Source organism: Ranitomeya imitator, chromosome 2 (genome assembly GCF_032444005.1).
Source record: "Ranitomeya imitator isolate aRanImi1 chromosome 2, aRanImi1.pri, whole genome shotgun sequence".
Lineage (NCBI taxonomy): Eukaryota > Metazoa > Chordata > Amphibia > Anura > Dendrobatidae > Ranitomeya > Ranitomeya imitator.
Window position 1 is genome coordinate 270,995,409 of NC_091283.1, and position 20,511 is coordinate 271,015,919.

The 20,511-nt window shown below is 45.1% G+C and overlaps 2 protein-coding genes across 5 annotated transcripts in view; one reads left to right on the plus strand and one right to left on the minus strand.

Annotated features, from left to right (window-relative positions):
- The window catches only part of LOC138663105 (uncharacterized), a 142,664-nt gene that overhangs the window by 89,917 nt on the left and 32,236 nt on the right, over positions 1 to 20,511 (minus strand). The gene's annotated exons all lie outside the window — the stretch shown is intronic.
- Positions 4,194 to 14,368, plus strand: LOC138663103 (manganese-dependent ADP-ribose/CDP-alcohol diphosphatase-like). Of its 4 annotated transcripts, none has more exons than XM_069749202.1 (5): positions 4,194 to 5,336; positions 8,856 to 8,928; positions 10,338 to 10,939; positions 11,357 to 11,464; positions 11,558 to 14,368. In XM_069749202.1, the coding sequence occupies exons 3-5, from the start codon at positions 10,339 to 10,341 to the stop codon at positions 11,905 to 11,907; spliced, it is 1,059 nt and encodes a 352-aa protein (XP_069605303.1). In that variant the 5' UTR covers positions 4,194 to 5,336; positions 8,856 to 8,928; position 10,338; the 3' UTR covers positions 11,908 to 14,368. The 4 variants fall into 4 exon arrangements, with proteins under 4 accessions (XP_069605303.1, XP_069605302.1, XP_069605304.1 ...); XM_069749201.1 differs by having other exon boundaries at positions 4,194 to 5,087; XM_069749203.1 differs by lacking the exon at positions 4,194 to 5,336 and adding an exon at positions 8,395 to 8,537.

Sequence of the window (20,511 nt, forward strand, 5' to 3'; positions counted from 1 at the left end):
AGGGGGCTGGCGCCTGAACTCTCTGGTTCTTATAGGAATCAGGTGCATCTGTCTAATCAGTTCCTGACCAATTATCAAGAGGCCTCCTGTATATAGTGCAGCTCCACCCTGTGGTCTGGGCCTGTGCAATGTGTTAGCTCAGTTTGTTTCTTGTTTCTGAGTTTGCCAGGTCCTGCTCTGAGTTACTCCCTCTCTGGAGGTTTTTCTCTGTGCTATTGCCTTGATCTTGTAGTCCGCCCTCCAGGAGGCAGAATATCCTGGTCCCTGTGTCTTTGTCCCTGTGTCTTGTTCCATTGCCTTGTCTGTACTTTGTCTTTTCTCGGTCTCCTTGTCTGTGGCTTCCTTCCCTGCTTTGTCTTTCCTTGTGTTTTCTGTCTGCTTACACTCCGCACTCTTGCGGCTCTGCACTCAGACCTTGCTTCGCACTCTCTGGCTTTGCTCTGTGGCTCCGCTCTTTGCGGTTCTATCTGGCTCCGCCTCCTGTGTTTCTGCACTTGGCTCCGTCTCTGCTCTTGGCTCCGCCTCCAGCATCTCCGCTCTTGGCGTTACCTCCAGCGTCTCCGCTTTTGGTTCCGCCTCCAGCGTCTCTGCTCTTGGCTCCGCCTCCAGCGTCTCTGCTCTTGGCTCCGCCTCCAGCATCTCAGCTCTTGGCTCCGCCTCCAGCGTCTCCGCTCTTGGCTCCGCCTCCAACGTCTCTGCTCTTGGCTCCGCCTCCAGCGTCTCTGCTCTTGGCTCCGCCTCCAGCGTCTCTGCTCTTGGCTCCGCCTCCAGCATCTCTGCTCTTGGCAACGCCTCCAGCATCTCTGCTCTTGGCTCCGCCTCCAGCTTCTCCGCTCTTGGCTCCGCCTCCAGCGTCTTTGCTCTTGGCTCCGCCTCCAGCATCTCCGCTCTTGGCTCCGCCTCCAGCATCTCCGCTCTTGGCTCCGCCTCCAGCGTCTCCGCCCTTGGCTCCGCCCCTTGCGGCTCCACCCTTGGCTCTGCCTTCTCCTTCTCTTCTCTTAGTTCCACCTTCTACTCGTACTCAGCCTCCTGCATTTCTGTTCTTGGTTCTAGCTCTTGTGCTTTCGCTCTGCATCCGCTCTTTCGGTCTTTCTCTACTTGTTACTTAGTCCTCCTGTCTGTACAGGTTCCAACCTGTTTCACATACCTGCCTGCAGACCGGTCCCTACCGGTTCTTCCTATGTTCTAGCCGTACCCGCCTGCCTACCAGAGAGCCAGCCGTGTCCGCCTGCCCGCCAGTGTCTCTGTTGTACCCGTCTGCCTGCCTGTGTCCCAGTCGTGCCCGCCTGTCAGCCAGAGTGCAAGCCGTGCCCGCTCCGTTCCTTAGTGGGATCAGCAGCCACAGCCAGACACCACCCTGGAGTGGCACCTGGTAGCTTCCTATTGCACAAGTCTGACCTCACCATCAGAGGCTCCAGCGAACACCTAGGAAGCTACTTAGTTACGCCCCTTCCAGGGAAGTTTGGCCTGTGGTCCAGTGGGGCCACACCCCCGTATGCCCGCGCCAACCAGTCTGGGCACGTGCGTGACAGTGCCGAACAAAAAGTGGAATAACACGCGATCAAAAAGACGGATATAAATAACCATGGTACCGCTGAAAATGTCATCTTGTCCCACAAAAAACAAGCCACTATACAGCATCATCAGCGAAAAAATAAAAAGTTATAGTCCTCAGAATAAAGTGATGCAAAAATAATTATTTTTTATATAAAATACTTTTTATTGTATAGAAGCGCCAAAACATAACAAAAATGATACAAATGAGGTGACGCTTTAGTCGTACTGACCCGAAGAATAAAACTGCTTTATCAATTGTACCAAACGCGGAACGGTATAAACACCCCACCCACAAGAAATTCATGAATTGCTGTTTTTTGTTCATTCTGCCTCCCAAAAATCATAATAAAAAGCGATCAAAAACTGTCATGAGCCCGAAAATGGTACCAATAAAAAAGTCAACTCGCCCTGCAAAAAACAAGACCTCACATGACTCTGTGGGCCAAAATCTGGAAAAATTATAGGTCTCAAAATGTGGTGATGCACAAACAAGTTTTTTTGCAATAAAAAGCGTCTTTTAGTGTGTGACGGCTGCCAGTCCCTTCCGAGCTCTGCCATACGCTCAAACGGCTGTTCCCCCCACATATGGGGTATCAGCGTACTGAGGAAAAATTGGACAACAACTTTTGGGGTCCAATTTCTCCTGTTACCCTTGAGAAAATAAAAAATTGGGGGCGAAAAATCATTTTTGTGAAAAAATATGATTTTTTATTTTTACCACTCTACATTTTAAACTTCTGTGAAGCACTTGGTGGGTCAACGTGCTCACCACACATCTACATAAGTTCCATAGGGGTCTACTTTCCAAAATGGTGTCACTTGTGGGGCGTTTCAATGTTTAGGCACATCAGGGGCTCTCCAAACGCAACATGGCGTCCCATCTCAATTCCAGCCAATTTTGCATTAAAAAAAAAGTCAAATGGCGCTCCTTCCCTTCTGAGCTCTGCCATACGCCCAAACAGTGGTTTACCCCCACATATGTGGTATCAGCGTACTCAGGACAAACTGTTCAACAATTTTTGGTGTCCATATTCTCCTGTTACCCTTGGTAAAATAAAACAAATTGGATCTGAAATACATTTTTTGTGAAAAAAAGTTAAATTTTCATTTTTTTTAAACATTCCAAAAATTCCTGTGAAGCACCTGAAGGGTTAATAAACTTCTTGAATGTGGTTTTGAGAACCTTGAGGGGTGCAGTTTTTAGAATGGTGTCACTTTTGGGTATTTTCTATCATATAGACCCCTCAAAATGACTTTAAATTTCGTTTGTGTGTGTGTCTTTATTTAAGGCCAGGATCACACACGTGAGAAACTCGGACGAGTCTCGCATCTTAATTCCCGGCACTGCCGCCGGCACTCAGGAGCGGAGCGTGCAGCTGCACAGAGATACATGCAACAGCCCGCTCCGCTCCCCAGTGCTGACGGCAGTGCCAAGTATTAAGATGCGAGACTCGTCCGAGTTTCTCGCATGTGTGATCCCGGACTAAGGGTACCGTCACATTTAGCGACGCTGTAGCGATGCCGAAGTCCCCGGGTAACCAGGGTAAACATCGGGTTACTAAGCGCAGGGCCGCGCTTAGTAACCCGATGTTTACCCTGGTTACCATTGTAAAAGTTAAAAAAAACAAACACTACATACTTACATTCCGGTGTCTGTCCCCCGGCGTCAGGTTCCCTGCACTGTGTCAGCGCCGGCCATAAAGCAGAGCGGTGACGTCACCGCTGTGCTCTGCTTTACGGCCGGCTGGCTCTGACAGTCAGTGCGGGAAGCTGACACCGGGGGACAGACACCGGAATGTAAGTATGTAGTGTTAGTTTTTTTTAACTTTTACAACGGTAACTGTTGTGAATTCTGTGGCAGAGCTCCCTCTTGTGGTCACAAGTGGTACTTCGGCTGATTCTCTCTGTGAGCTTCCGTTGGAGGAAAGTGGTACTGCGGCTTCTGAGTTTCCTTCCTCAGGTGATATGGTGAAGTCGTTAGGTGCTACCCTATTTAACTCCACCTAGTGCTTTGATCCAGGCTTCCAGTCAATGTTCTAGTATTGGACCTGTTTCCTCCTGGATCGTTCCTGTGGCCTGCTGCTCTGCATAGCTAAGTTCCTCTTTGCTATTTGTTTGCTGTTTTTTTTCTGTCCAGCTTGTTTATTTGTTTTTTTCTGCTTGCTGGAAGCTCTGGGATGCAGAGGGTGTACCTCTGTGCCGTTAGTTCGGTACGGAGGGTCTTTTTGCCCCCTTTGCGTGGTTTTTGTAGGGTTTTGTGTTGACCGCAAAGTTACCTTTCCTATCCTCGCTCTGTTCAGAAAGTTGGGCCTCACTTTGCTAAGTCTATTTCATCTCTACGTTTGTCTTTTCATCTTAACTCACAGTCATTATATGTGGGGGCTGCCTTTTCCTTTGGGGTATTTCTCTGAGGCAAGGTAGGCTTATTTTCTATCTTCAGGCTAGCCAGTTTCTCAGGCCGTGCCGAGTTGCATAGGCAGCGTTAGGCGCAATCCACGGCTGCCTCTAGTGTGGTTGGTTAGGATTAGGGATTGCGGTCAACAGAATTCCCACGTCTCAGAGCTCGTTCTTGTTTTTTGGGTTATTGCCAGGTCACTGTATGTGCACTGACCTCTATGTCCATTGTGGTACTGAATTACCTTTCATAACAGGTAACCAGGGTAAACATCGGGTTACTAAGCGCGGCCCTGCGCTTAGTAACCTAATATTTACCCTGGTTACCAGTGAACACATCGCTGGATTGGCGTCACACACGCCGATTCAGCGATGACAGCGGGAGATCCAGCGACCTAATAAACTTCCTGATCATTCCCCAGCGACCAACGATCTCCCAGCAGGGGCCTGATCGTTGGTCGCTGTCACACATAACGATTTTGTTAACGATATCGTTGCTACGTCACAAAAAGCAACAATATCGTTAACGAAATCGTTATGTGCGAAGGTACCTTTACTCTTTATTAACATTTTATTATATTAATTACTAAACATCGGGCTTGGTATTATCTATAGATCTATCTATCGTCTATCTATTATCTATCATCTATCGATCTATTGTCTATCTATCATCTATCTGTGTAAACATTATTCTTCAATGGAGGATGTAAAAATGAAGACGTTTGACAAGAAATGACTTCACAATTCTTTTTTTTGTATATCTTTATTTAGCTTACAAAAACACACAAATCCACATCAAAAAACGCATCAAAAAACGCAGGTGACCTGTCAGTGACCTTGGGTGCAGATTTTACCTGCATCAAATCCTGATGCAATCCTGACCGTGGAAACATACCCTAAAAGGCAAAGACGGGATCTACACAGACACGCCAAGGTCAAAAGGGAGGAACATAGTCTACCCCCCACCAAGAGTGAAGGATGAAGAATACACAAGCCTGTCACCAATACAAGATCAGAGCTAGAAATCAAGAATGTGAAGTCACAGAACGAAGGCTACAAAAATCCACCATAAACCCCCTGTGAGATGGCAGCTGGGCAAGTCCTGGATGGGATGTACAGTATGTGTCACGAAGGAGGTAAACCTTGGTGATATAGAAGGCGGAGAAGCATGCTCCAGCACATATAGTGCTCACAGGTGTTTTTAATGGGTCCGGATTTTAGGAGCATCTAGAGCTGGGAGGGGTTGGCAGTTCCCTTACCTCCAATTCCAGGACTTGGAACGGACTATATAAGACAGTTCAGCTGCCTCTTTCAGTGTCGGGGAGTAGAGTTGGAAACACTTGGAATTAGTCACAACACGACCAGCTGTGAGAGGCTCTAATAGGGTGAGTCCGTCCTCTAAATGGACGGTTTACTGTTATCACTTTGTGCTGGGAAAGGGATTTAACTCCCCAAACAAAAGAAATAATAACGATAGTAATAAAAAATAAGGACAGTATTATAGTAGTTATATTCTTATACATAGGGGGCAGTATTATAGTAGTTATATTCTTGTACATAGAGGCAGTATTATAGTAGTTATATTCTTGTACATAGGAGCAGTATTATAGTAGTTATATTCTTGTACATAGGAGCAGTATTATAGTAGTTATATTCTTGTACATAGGGGCAGTATTATAGTAGTTATATTCTTGTACATACGAGCAGTATTATAGTAGTTATATTCTTGTACATAGGGGGCAGTATTATAGTAGTTACATTCTTGTACATAGGAGCAGAATTACAGTAGTTATATTCTTGTACATAGGGGGCAGTATTATAGTAGTTATATTCCTGTACATAGGGGCAGTATTACAGTAGTTATATTCTTGTACATATGGGGCAGTATTATAGTAGTTATATTCTTATACATAGGGGCAGTATTATAGTAGTTATATTCTTGTACATAGGGGGCTGTATTATAGTAGTTATATTCTTGTACATAGGAGCAGTATTATAGTAGTTATATTCTTGTACATAGGATCAGTATTATAGTAGTTATATTCTTATACATAGGGGCAGTATTATAGTAGTTATATTCTTGTACATAGGGGGCTGTATTATAGTAGATATATTCTTGTACATAGGAGCAGTATTATAGTAGTTATATTCTTGTACATAGGGCAGTATTATAGTAGTTATATTCTTGTATATAGGAGCAGTATTATAGTAGTTATATTCTTATACATAGAGAGCAGTATTATAGTAGTTATATTCTTGTACATAGGAGCAGTATTATAGTAGTTATATTCTTGTACATAGGGCAGTATTATAGTAGTTATATTCATGTATATAGGAGCAGTATTATAGTAGTTATATTCTTATACATAGGAGCAGTATTATAGTAGTTATATTCTTGTATATAGGAGCAGTATTATAGCAGTTATAGTCTTGTACATAGGGGCAGTATTATAGCAGTTATATTCTTGTACATAGGGGCAGTATTATAGTAGTTATATTCTTGTACATAGGGGCAGTATTATAGTAGTTATATTCTTGTACATAGGGGCAGTATTATAGCAGTTATATTCTTGTACATAGGGGCAGTATTATAGTAGTTATATTCTTGTACATAGGGGCAGTATTATAGTAGTTATATTCTTGTACATAGGGGCAGTATTATAGTAGTTATATTCTTGTACATAGGGGCAGTATTATAGTAGTTATATTCTTGTACATAGGGGCAGTATTATAGAAGTTATATTCTTGTACATATGAGCAGTATTATAGTAGTTATATTCGTGTATATAGGAGCAGTATTATAGTAGTTATATTCTTATACATAGGAGCAGTATTATAGTAGTTATATTCTTGTATATAGGAGCAGTATTATAGCAGTTATAGTCTTGTACATAGGGGCAGTATTATAGCAGTTATATTCTTGTACATAGGGGCAGTATTATAGTAGTTATATTCTTGTACATAGGGGCAGTATTATAGTAGTTATATTCTTGTACATAGGGGCAGTATTATAGCAGTTATATTCTTGTACATAGGGGCAGTATTATAGTAGTTATATTCTTGTACATAGGGGCAGTATTATAGTAGTTATATTCTTGTACATAGGGGCAGTATTATAGTAGTTATATTCTTGTACATAGGGGCAGTATTATAGTAGTTATATTCTTGTACATAGGGGCAGTATTATAGTAGTTATATTCTTGTACATATGAACAGTATTATAGTAGTTATATTCCTGTACATAGGAGCAGTATTATAGTAGTTATAGTCTTGTATATAGGAGCAGTATTATAGTAGTTATATTCTTGTACATAGGGGCAGTATTATAGTAGTTATATTCTTGTACATAGGGGCAGTATTATAGCAGTTATATTCTTGTACATAGGGGCAGTATTATAGCAGTTATATTCTTGTACATAGGGGCAGTATTATAGTAGTTATATTCTTGTACATAGGGGCAGTATTATAGTAGTTATATTCTTGTACATAGGGGCAGTATTATAGTAGTTATATTCTTGTACATAGGGGCAGTATTATAGTAGTTATATTCTTGTACATAGGGGCAGTATTATAGTAGTCATGTTCTTGTACATAGAGGCAGTATTATAGTAGTTATATTCTTGTACATGGGGGCAGTATTATAGTAGTTATATTCTTGTACATAGGAGCAGTATTATAGTAGTCATATTCTTGAACATAGGAGGCAGTATTATAGTAGTTATATTCTTGTACATAGGAGCAGTATTATAGTAGTCATATTCTTGAACATAGGAGGCAGTATTATAGTAGTTATATTCTTGTACATAGGGGCAGTATTATAGTAGTTATATTCTTGTACATAGGAGGCAGTATTATAGTAGTTATATTCTTGTACATAGGAGCAGTATTATAGTAGTTATATTCTTGTACATAGGAGCAGTATTATAGTAGTTATATTCTTGAACATAGGAGGCAGTATTATAGTAGTTATATTCTTGTACATAGGGGCAGTATTATAGTAGTTATATTCCTGTACATAGGGGCAGTATTATAGTAGTTATATTCTTGTACATAGGTGCAGTATTATAGTAGTTATATTCTTGTACATGGGGGGCAGTATTATAGTAGTTATATTCTTGTACATAGGAGCAGTATTATAGTAGTTATATTCTTGTACATGGGGGGCAGTATTATAGTAGTTATATTCTTGTACATAGGAGCAGTATTATAGTAGTTATATTCTTGTACATAGGGGCAGTATTATAGTAGTTATATTCTTGTACACAGTAGTCTTTTTTATTATTATTACCTCCATATTTTCGTTTCTTTGTGTTTCTTTTACCCTACATTCGGGTTTATGTGTTGTATATATCGCATTCTCAGCACAGCCGTGTTGTTATATAAAGATTATATCCTGTTGTTGTCCTCTGAGTGGCCGGAGCTCAGACGTTAACAATTCGCCTCCTGTGAGTCACTAAGTATGAGGAAGTGTGGTGGGAAACCCCGGAGAACAACTGCTGACGCCTCCGGTGACGTTTGTGTTCCTTGTTGGATCCAGGTTTAATTTTGTTACTCATCGATGAAATCTGATCACTCCATTACACGCGGTACGAGGCGGTGCTGGGATCAGGCGGGTGAAGCTTCGTCCTGTGAGCTTGGTCATACAGACCCATCTTCGAGGATCAGATTTAGCTTTCAGGAGTCTGGGAAAGTTGGGTGAGAGGATTGAATTGTGATGAGAATTAAGAATAACAATAGGTTGAGTTTTTTGGGGGGGTAAATGGCGTCATTATCATTGCGGATTTATGTATAAATACTGGCGGTGATGTCATCTTTGGTCTCTGTGTACAGCCGGCGGTCATGCCATAGTCTTCCTCTTTCCTGACCGCCGGCGATGATGCCATTGTCTCCATCTTTCCTTACAGACAGCAGTGACTCTGCAGAACGTGTCTTGTGTACCGGACGGGAATCACGGAGGAACAGACCTTGATCTCCGGGGTGAGTGACTCTTCATGGCTTTGAATATTAATATGGTGAGAGCGGGGCGGCGTACGGGGAAAGTTCAGTCGAAAGCCACATACTGCCATATACTGTCTTGTAAGGTTTTGGTTGAGTTCCCACTTTTTGCATTGTGATAATTTTTGGACACAATTTTTTGCCAGTTTCCTTTAGTATATATATTTTTTTCTGACAATTCAACGTACCTTTGTTTTAAAAATCTGTTTTATTATATTCTTTTGGCTTTTTAAGTTTATAGTTTGAAAATAAAAAGTAAAGATAATTTACATTTTAGTCAATTTCTCCAATGATTGCATAGTGTTACGTGCTTATTTCTGGGCAATTGGATCAGCGATATAAGAATGATTATTCTGAGCTTTTAGTCTTTTTTTTGCTGGAAGAGGTGGAACTATTTTATGTATAATTTTTCTTTGTGTTTATTTTTGGTTGATTTAATTTTGATTTTCTGTCTCCGGACCGGACAAATTTTTCCAAGGGTGATCTAGTTAGACCCCCTTCGTGGCCATCATGTCACCAATTCCACTCATTGAGATCACAGATTGGTGACCGCCCTTCTGTCTTCTCCCCAGGGTCCTGCTGAGCTCCAAACCTTATAAACCCTAAAACTTGGACACTCTAGATCTCAGTTTCAGCAGTGAAGGGTTAACTGAGGACAGATTATTAATGTCACTCACACAAGCCTCTGGACACTGTGGATGTCACACAGGACTCTGGACACTGTAGGCATCATAGAGGCCTCTGGACACTGTGGGCGTCATAGAGGCCTCTGGACACTGTGGACGTCACACTGGCCTCTGGACACTGTGGACGTCACACAGGCCTCTGGACACTGTGGACGTTACACAGGCCTCTGTACACTGTGGACGTCACACAGGACTGTGTACACTGTGAACATCACACAGGCCTCTGTACACTGTGGAAGTCACACAGGACTGTGGACACTGTGAACATCACACAGGACTCTGGACACTGTGGACGTCACACAGACCTTTGGCCACCACGGACGTCACACAGGCATTACGGCAGCCAATCTCCCGCTACATACTGGTCAGCAGTCCTTCCCCAGTTGACATCACACATGGATGCATGTTGGGTCCCTTTTGCAGTCCCACCAGACTCTCCAGAGCCGAATCCTCCCGAGGCTGACAGCACTGGAATAATACACATACACACATCACCATGTGGCTTTTCTTGGACCTAAGCAGCCATGTTCACCTCATGTTGTAGTTTACAGCCATGAAGCCATCTTTCTCTGTGGAAACTTCTATATCAGGTCATGGTGGTGCCACCTCAAATCACGACCTACCATACTATTAAACCAGGGACTGCAGGATGCACGATACACCACCAAATCCTTTAAGATTATGTGTTATTTGTATTCTCTACAGGATGGAAGAACCAAAGAAATACTTGAGAGGCTGCTCCAGGCACGGTCAACTTTATTTTACGTTTGGGGTCATAGCAGATATTCAGTATGCCAATAAACCAGATGGACTTAGTGGCTGGAAAACCATGAGATACTACAGCCAAAGCTGTCTCCACTTCCAGGATGCCATAAAGCAGTGGAACGCGAAGGACATCAAGCCCAAGTTTGTGTTGCAACTTGGGGACATCATCGACAGCTACAACAAAAGAGCTGGAAGGTCAGAAGAATCACTTGAAATGGTTCTTTCCATGACCAAGGTGGCACTGATGCCTTTCCATCATGTCTGGGGTAACCATGAATTTTATAACTTCACTCGAGAATATTTAATGGACTCAAAGCTTAACACAACTTGGCTGCAGGACAAACAACAAAAGGAGCTGGAACAAAGTTGTGGAGGAACCTCAGATAACAAGGACTACTACGCGTATCATTTCTGTCCTCATACTAAGTTCAGGTTCATTGTGGTGGACACTTATGATCTAAATGTCATTTCTGGAGAAATGTCCATTGAGAAACACCTGAAGTCTTTAAATCTGATGGAAAGTAGCCAAGATAAATTAAATGGTACGTTCTTTAAAAGTGGAAGAAATTGCTGATGATTGGTCTAAGGGTGGAAGAGTCATTACATGTGCGGTCACTCCGCAGAAAAAAATAAATTAGATTTTTGGAAACCTTCATAATCCTTTGGGTGCTAGCGTATCTTCAACTCATGTCAACATGGTGTGCACACGGCCACCTCTATGTTGAGGGCTTAGTCTTCTTGTAGACCCTTACTTGGTTGACATGCTTTGGAGCAAACCTCTTACTAATGCCCCCCAAAAACCAAACCTCATGTTGCCATATATGTGGCACCTTAATTTCCTGGCAGGAGACAACAGTCACAGTCTTGGGAATTACATCTTGATTTTTTTAAATTGATGTTTGTCTTCAGTAGATCCATGAGATGTGACTTTTATGTTATTCTCCTTTTGGACATAACAGGCTTCCACCTGAGGGAGTTTAATGGTGGCATGGGCCAAGAGCAGTTAGCGTGGTTAAATGATGTCCTCTCGTATTCCGACCAGAATGGTGAGAAGGTGATCATTGCTGGTAAGTTCTTCATCATTGCGGCTCATTCTCTTTTGGAAAATATTGTGCATCTCAATATAATTGTGACCCAAACTCAATGTTCCTTCTGCACAGGTCACATCCCCATCCACCCGAAAGCCATGCGTAGCGCCTGCTTGGCTTGGAATTATGATGAGATCCTCAGAACCATCTACTCTCACCAGTGCGTTGTGTGTTACTTTGCCGGCCACGACCACAGTGGTGGATACCACCGGGACTCCCATGGAATACATCATGTCACTATGGAGGGTGTCATTGAGTCACCACCTGGCACCAACGCCTTTGGGACGGTCTTTGTGTACGAAGATGGGCTGCTTCTAGAGGGCAGAGGGAGGGTGAGGGACCGCTTCTTGCCCTATGATATGGGGGATACATTGGGCACCAGCTGTTTGACATGTTCAGGTGTTTCCTCCAAGGAAGGATGAGACTTGTGAAGCCAGAGTAGCAACTTCCTAATTATAGCCAAAGCATAGAAAAAAGATATGCCGAGAAAACTAGTGGAAAACACAGCGCCCCACATCGTCTGGTCACCAATGTAGACCATCGTATAGTGCCTCAAAGTGCCATAGACTTTCCAATAGTGCCGCCATTTAATGCCTCGATAGAACGTGCCTCATTGAGATCTTCATTCCCAGATCTCTAGAACTAAGCAGTAAACCACATGAGAAGATAAGGACTTGAGGCCTCATAGTGATCAGCTCTGACCTCCAGGAGGCTCCTAATAAATGATAACACGATACACGACCTGAAAAAGTCAGAGGAAGCGACAATCCTAACCATGACTGATAGGACTTTATGATGTCTGATTGAATTACGTACGAACAATAAAAATTAACTACGCAACTAAAATACAGGAATTATTATCTCTTCATAAGATTGGACTCTAACAAACCTCAATAACTTAGATATATATAGTCTGTCTGCCTGTCCCCCTCATCATTACATACATTGTACGCATAGCGGTTGTATCCTGTGAGTATCGTAAAAGACAATTAATTACTACTGCACCTATCTAAGTACTATAATACTGTCCCCTATATACAAAAATATAACTACTATAATACTGCTCCTATGTACAAGAATATAACTACTATAATACTGCCCCCTATGTACAAGAATATAACTATAATACTGCCCCTATGTACAAGAATATAACTACTATAATACTGCCCCCTATGTACAAGAATATAACTACTATAATACTGCTCCTATGCACAAGAATATAACTACTATAATACTGCTCCTATGTACAAGAATATAATTACTATTATACTGCCCCTATGTACAAGAATATAACTGCTATAATACTGCCCCTATGTACAAGAATATAACTACTATAATACTGCACTTATGTACAAGAATATATACATTATAATACTGCCCCTATGTACAAGAATATAACTACTATAATACTGCCCCTATGTACAAGACTATAACTACTATAATACTGCCTCTATGTACAAGAATATAACTACTATACTACTGCCCCTATGTACAAGAATATAACTACTATAATACTGCTCCTATGTACAAGAATATAACTACTATAATACTGCCACTATGTACAAGAATATAACTACTATAATGCTGCCCCTATGTACAAGAATATAACTACTATAATACTGCCCCTATGTACAAGAATATAACTACTATAATACTGCCCCTATGTACAAGAATATAACTACTATAATACTGCTCCTATGTACAAGAATATAACTACTATAATACTACTCCTATGTACAAGAATATAACTACTATAATACAGCTCCCTATGTACAGGAATATAATTACTGTAATTATATAATCCTGACCCTATTATAACTGATGGAAGACAATATATTTAATCAACAGCTCCAGGACTTCAGCATTCAATTGTTATTTCTGGACTCCTCCAGTCCTGGAGGACAACCAATCTCAGCAGTTCTTGGAGACTTCCCGAATTAGCAGTCAAGGTCGTGATGGAAGTCCACCTTGTACCTTCTCAAAGGGTCTGTGTAAAGGATGGCTGACTAAGGTGTAGGGGACCATACTGTCCTACAATGGGGAGATAGGGAATCATGGTAGCCAATGACCTGCTGCTTCAACTCCAAAAGCGCCAGGTGTCAGAGGTGCGTTTTGATGGAAAGATAAGGTTGAATAATTGGTGAGGGAAACAGTGGGTGGGTAAGGATAGAGGTTTCAGTAGGGCAGGAGAACATTGGTAGAGCTCAAGCCTAATTTTTGGTTGAAGGTGAAGATTCCGCTTGTCCTATACTAAAATTGATATTGCTTTTCCTTGTTTTCACCCATGATCTGGTTCATCCTCCATTCACTCCATGATGGTAGGCCCAGTGTTACCCACCTACTGCCAGATGGGACCAACCTCATTTGGCCCCTCCATCCCCTCAGCTGCCTCCATGACTTAACTATTGATCACATTAGACAATGAGTGTTTGCTCAGATTTTGACGCAGCTGAATTTCAGAGAGTTCAGTAGAGTAAATCGATAGAAATCATGCAGATACATAATGCCCTCCCCACCCCCCCACTAAAAGGTGTTTCGCCTTATTTAACCTATTAAACATTTTTTTTAAATTACGTGGGATTCCCCCTTTTTTTTGATAACCAGCAAAGGTAAAGCAGAAAGCTTATATTATCAGGCTGAGAATGTCCCTGGTTATTGGCCCCTTCCCAGCCTAAAAATACCAGCTCAGTTTCCCCAGAAGATTGCCCTGGTGCGGTGATTTCTGCCAAACCACAGCTGCCCTCAACCCCAAGCCCTATTATCCAATTGCCACCGCACCAGGGCAATCGGGAAGAGCCAGGCAAAGCACGAGAATTGGAGCATCTAATGTTATGCTCCACTTCTGGGGTGGCTGAGGGCTGGTATTTTTAGGCTGGGAAGGGGCCAATAACCATGGATCTTCCAAGCCTGATAATATAAGCACACAGCTGTGTGATGAACGCAGCCTTAGGTGTCAGCCCTCGTATAGAAGACAATAAATCCTAGAGTAATGGATACTGTTTATTGGTTAACTGTAATTTACACGTAACATCACTCTCATCAACCGGATTAAGTGGTCCTTGGTGTCTTTTTTGGGTCATTTTCTCCATATTCTACAAAATAAAGCAAAGCTGATGTAAAGTGGGGCTAAAGTTGTGTCAAAACTCCACTTAATGTCTTAGAAAGTTGACAATCAGCACCAGTCAGAGATGGGCCTACTGGGCTTCAGGTCTGATGATAATCTGGATGTACAGTACATGTTTTTCACCTGCTAAGTAAATGGTGGGATGGAAAGGCTAGCTATTGTGACACTACAAACCAAGGACCCACAGTTAACTGGTATGTCATCCATCTCTTAGAGAAGACGGAAAAACTTGGCTCTAGATCATATTGCTTCTCAATAACATAGACAGAAAATCCAGTTAATTCGATCTCCAATAGTCAAATTGTTAGTTTGTGATAGTCACAGAACCTTGGAAAACGCTGATGAGGACATGGAGGGGCTCGGAGAAGGTAGCGGTGAAGGTGTGAAGGAGTTTGATGGGGTCGCTCAGCTCATAAAAGGACAACTGCCCGGTCTCGTAGTCCAGATACACCCTGAATCTATTGCAGGTAATTCTGTGAAACACGTCGATGCTACATTTGTTATGTATTAGTTTATAATCCTGATTGCTTCTCCGCAGACACCAGGATTTCTCGTTCGGACCACTGATGAAATGGTCACCTCCTCTACTTATACTGGGATAACACATCCCAACTCTCCAGCTATCGGAATCAGTGGTGTCCACTTCAAAGAAATGTTGTCCAGTAGAGAAGCTCCTCAAGCTTAGAACTTGATAGTCAAGAAACCTCTTAGGTGTATTGCCACGATTCTGGTAGACCTGTAATTTGGAGACTGTTTTCAAGTCATCCGATAGGAGTATATCATTTGCGGCTGTACTTATATCCAGTACTATGTTTGTCGAGGTGTGCAGATACAGTCCTGTCCTCACATGATTGATCATATCAGACAGTGAGTGTAATGACTTGGTGATCAGAGCCATGTCCAGATCCTGTACATTCTGCTTTTTTTTTATGTCTTCCCACCATTTATCATCTCCTGCCTCTTCCGTATCACAGAAGTCATCCCTCTCCGATTCCTGCTCTTGTAGGATAGTTAATGGATCAGTCGTGTGGCACAATTTTTCGATGTGAGCCAACTTCTTGGACAACTCGGCCTTCTCCTCTTCGACCTGATTGATCAGTTTTGAGAATGTAGCTGACACCTCTTCCTCCTGCGTAGAGATCTCATTCAGGACCATCTTCTCCAGATCATCCAGGTGTCTCCTAAGGTCTCGGAATAGGTCCGAGACTTTCTCGGTAAGACCAGCTGCCTTTTTCTTATCATTTTTACTGCGTTCTTGTAGACCCTTAAATCTTTTGTCAGTTTGCTCTTTCTTAGATGCCAGTGTGTCCAGAACTTTTCTCAGTCTTTCTTTCTTTTTTGTAGACGCCTCATCAAGCATCTCCAGCTTATGTCCTCGATGCAATATCTCTGAGCAATGTACACATATACAGGCCGCGTCCTCAAAGCAGTAATACTCCAAGATCGTCTTATGGATGGAACATTTTATGCTCTCAGGGTTAGTAATGAGGTCAGATAGCACGTGTTCTCGAGTCTTACTGTGGGCTCTTAGGTGGTCCTCACACAGAGAAGCTTCACAATGCAGGCAGGATTTAAGAGCAGGCACCTGGGAATGAAGGCAGTAAGTGCAGAAGACTCCAGGCTTCAGTTCTGGCCGAGTAGGCCGTAAATGCTCTGCGATGTTATGTAGTGTGATGTTCCTGTGCAGCGCAGGACGCTCTGGAAACTCGGCTCTGCACTCAGGACAGGAGAAAACGTCTACTTGGCCCTGTGTGTCCAGCACCTGACCGACACAGTCCCGGCAAAAGTTGTGTCCACAGCTCAGGGTGACGGGATCCGTGTAGATGTTCAGGCAGATGGAGCAGCTTAGATCATCCCTCAAGTCAATGGAGGACATTGTGGAATCTAGGAGATACAGGAGGAGCTTCTGGTGGACAATATTATCTGGTGGACGATCTTCCTGAAACCTGAGAGGTCCGGAAGAGACTGAAAACAATGTGTCTAGTAGAGGAAACCACCCAAAAGGCGGGAGGTTTGTTACCGAGTCACTGATCGATATTGATTGCTACTTCCAATAGGTGGCACTAGAGTTCTTCTCCTCTTCCTCTCTGAAGAGGCAATTTGCATGTTGAAAACAATACACAACTCTGCCAAGATGGAAAATGTTTCCAGTCCTAAGACCTTCTTCAGACCTCCAAACGTCCTCCTAACATCATACCTTGTTAGTATGTGGGTGGCCGGAAGGTTTGAAGAAGGTCCTAGGTCAAAAAAAAAACATTTGCCAAGTTGTAGACAGTAGAGTTGCTTGTGTACTGGATCTGGATTGGAAGTCTCCCCAGGTCTGTCTTGTGTCTTCCTATTGCGTTAGGGCAATCCGTTAAGCGCATAGCGCTAGCGGATTGCGCTAACGCAATGTTTCTTTTTGGTCCGCGTTCGCCGTCCCCGCTAGCGCAGATCCACGATCTGCGGCAGCGAGGGACGGACCTTGGACGCTGCAAGCAGCGTCCGAGGTCCGTCACAAAAGAACGGCACATCGCTAGCGCGTATATATATGTATATGTATATCTATATGTAATTGTCTAAGGGTCACTTCCGTCTTTCTGTCTGTCTGTCCTTCTTTCTGTCACGGATATTTATTGGTCGCGGCCTCTGTCTGTCATGGAATCCAAGTCGCTGATTGGTCTCGTCAGCTGCCTGTCATGGCTGCCGAGACCAATCAGCGACGGGCACAGTCCGATTAGTCCCTCCCCTACTCCCCTGCAGTCACAATGCCCGCCGTCCCGCTCCATACTCCCCGTAGTCAGTGTGCCCAGCGCCCGCTCCATACTCCCCGCAGTCAGTGTCCCCGGCGCCCGCTCCATACTCCTTGCTTTATACTCCCCGTAGTCAGTGTGCCCGGCGCCCACTCCATACTCCCCGCAGTCAGTGTCCTCGGCGCCCGCTCCATACTCCCCGCTCCATACTCCCCGTAGTCAGTGTGCCCGGCGCCCACTCCATACTCCCCGCTCCATACTCCCCGTAGTCAGTGTGCCCGGCGCCCGCTCCATACTCCCCGCAGTCAGTGTCCCCAGCGCCCGCTCCATACTCCCCACTCCATACTCCCCGCAGTCATTGTCCCCGGCGCCCGCTCCATACTCCCCGCAGTCAGTGTCCCCGGCACCCGCTCCATACTCCCCACTCAATACTCCCCGCAGTCATTGTCCCCGGTGCCCGCTCCATACTCCCCGCAGTCATTGTCCCCGGCGCCCGCTCCATACTCCCCGCAGTCAGTGTCCCCGGCGCAAGCTCCATACTCCCTGCTCCATACTCCCCATAGTGTGCCCGGCGCCCGCTCCATACTCCCCGCAGTCAGTGTCCCCGGCGCCCGCTCCATAGTCCCCACTCCATACTCCCCGCAGTCATCGTCCCCGGCGCCCGCTCCATACTCCCTGCAGTCATTGTCCCCGGCGCCCGCTCCATACTCCCCGTAGTCAGTGTCTCCGGCGCCCGCTCCATAGTCCCCACTCCATACTCCCTGTAGTCATTGTCCCCGGCGCCCGCTCCATACTCCCCGCAGTCATTGTCCCCGGCGCCCGCTCCATACTCCCCGCAGTCAGTGTCCCCGGCGCCCGCTCCATACTCCCCACTCCATACTCCCTGTAGTCATTGTCCCCAGCGCCCTCTGCATACTCCCCGCAATCATTGTTCCCGGCGCCCGCTCCATACTCCCCGCAGTCAGTGTCCCCGGCGCCCGCTCCATACTCCCCACTCCATACTCCCTGTAGTCATTGTCCCCACAGTCATACTTCCCGCAGTCAGTGTCCCCGGCGCCCGCACCATACTCCCCGCAGTCAGTGTCCTCGGCGCCCGCTACATACTCCCCGCTCCATACTCCCCTCCGGTCACCGCTCACACAGGGTTAACGCCAGCTGTAACGGACCGCGTTATGCCGCGGGTAACGCACTCCGTAACCGCTGCTATTAACCCTGTGTGACCAAGTTTTTACTATTGATGCTGCCTATGTAGCGTCAATAGTAAAAAGATATAATGTTAAAAATAATTAAAAAAAACAAAAAACCTGCTATACTCACATTCCGTCGTCAGACGATGCGCTCGCGCCGGCCGCCATCTTCCATTCCCAGAGATGCATTGCGAACTTACCCAGAAGACTTAGCAGTCTCCGGGGGGCTGGGGAAGAACGCTGGGCACAGGGGCAAAAAGCTGGACAGAGATGGGGCAGAGTGCTGGACAGAGATGGGGCAGAGTGCTGGACAGAGATGGGGCAGAGTGCTGGACAGAGATGGGGCAGAGTGCTGGACATAGATGGGGCAGAGTGCTGGACACAGATGGGGCAGAATTGGAAACAGATGGGGCAGAGTGCTGGACGGAGATGGGGCAGAGTGCTGGACGGAGATGGGGCAGAGTGCTGGACACAGATGGGGCAAAGTGCTGGACACAGATGGGGCAGGATTGGAAACAGATGGGGCAGAGTGCTGGACACAGATGGGGCAAAGTGCTGGACACAGATGGGTCAGGATTGGAAACAGATGGGGCAGAGTGCTGGACACAGATGGGGCAGGATTGGAAACAGATGGGGCAGAGTGCTGGCCGGAGATGGGGCAGAGTGCTGGACGGAGATGGGGCAGAGTGCTGGACGGAGATGGGGCAGAGTGCTGGACGGAGATGGGGCAGAGTGCTGGACGGAGATGGGGCAGAGTGCTGGACGGAGATGGGGCAGAGTGCTGGACGGAGATGGGGCAGAGTGCTGGACGGAGAAGGGGCAGAGTGCTGGACGGAGAAGGGGCAGAGTGCTGGACGGAGAAGAAGCAGAGTGCTGGACGGAGAAGGGGCAGAGTGCTGGACGGAGATGGGGCAGAGTGCTGGACAGAGATGGGGCAGAGTGCTGGACACAGATGGGGCAGAGTGCTGGACACAGATGGGGCAGAGTGCTGGACACAGATGGGGCAGAGTGCTGGACACAGATGGGGCAGAGTGCTGGACACAGATGGGGCAGAGTGCTGGACACAGATGGAGCAGGATTGGAAACAGATGGGGCAGGATTGGAAACAGATGGGGCAGAGTGCTGGACACAGATGGGGCAGGATTGGAAACAGATGGGGCAGAGTGCTGGACACAGATGGGGCAGGATTGGAAACAGATGGGGCAGGATTGGAAACAGATGGGGCAGAGTGCTGGACACAGATGGGGCAGGATTGGAAACAGATGGGGCAGAATGGAGACAGATGGGGCAGGATTGGACACAGATGGGGCAGGATGGATACGATGGAGACAGATGGGGCAGGATGGGGAGATCACATGGGGCAGAATGGATACTCATGAGTGCAGGATGGGAGAACATATGGCTGGAGCCTGGAATGAGACACACGGGGGCCAGGAAGGGGAATATTATTACCATAGGGGCTAATTAAGGGATATTATTATTGCAGTGATGTATTTATTTAATTTTTTTAGTATACTGTTTTAAATGGGGGGCGGTCCTGTTACTGTGTAGAGTGATACTATGTCGCCTTCTTCATGTGGTGTAATGTAGAGGCTGGGAAAATTAAGTAATGTGTTCTACAAGCGGAACTCGAGATAACTGTGTTATTTCCTGCAGAGACGAGTCCTGGCTGGATGAAGTGATGGCGGTCTGTGCTGGATGAAACATGAAGGACTTCACCTAGAGACGTCACTGGTGAGTCAGTGTTACCTATACACTGACACTATACACTGTATACTATATACAGAGCTCCTGTGTATAATGTCACCGGTGATCACTGTATTACCTCTACACAGACACTGCATACTAATTACAGATCTCCTGTGTATAATGGCACTTATGGTGATAGTATTGTGGGTTTTTTTTTTATTACTGATCAGTATTGTAGTATTCAGTCATTGGTGGTAATATGCGGTCTGGTCATGATGTGGTGGTATTTGTTCC

Bases quoted from the DNA above. Each gene is read 5' to 3' on its own strand.
- LOC138663103 (XM_069749202.1), top strand. From the start codon at position 10,339: ATGGAAGAACCAAAGAAATACTTGAGAGGCTGCTCCAGGCACGGTCAA. The intron at 10,940-11,356 runs GTACGTTCTTTA...TGGACATAACAG, and splicing joins TAGCCAAGATAAATTAAATG to GCTTCCACCTGAGGGAGTTT. The intron at 11,465-11,557 runs GTAAGTTCTTCA...CCTTCTGCACAG, and splicing joins TGAGAAGGTGATCATTGCTG to GTCACATCCCCATCCACCCG.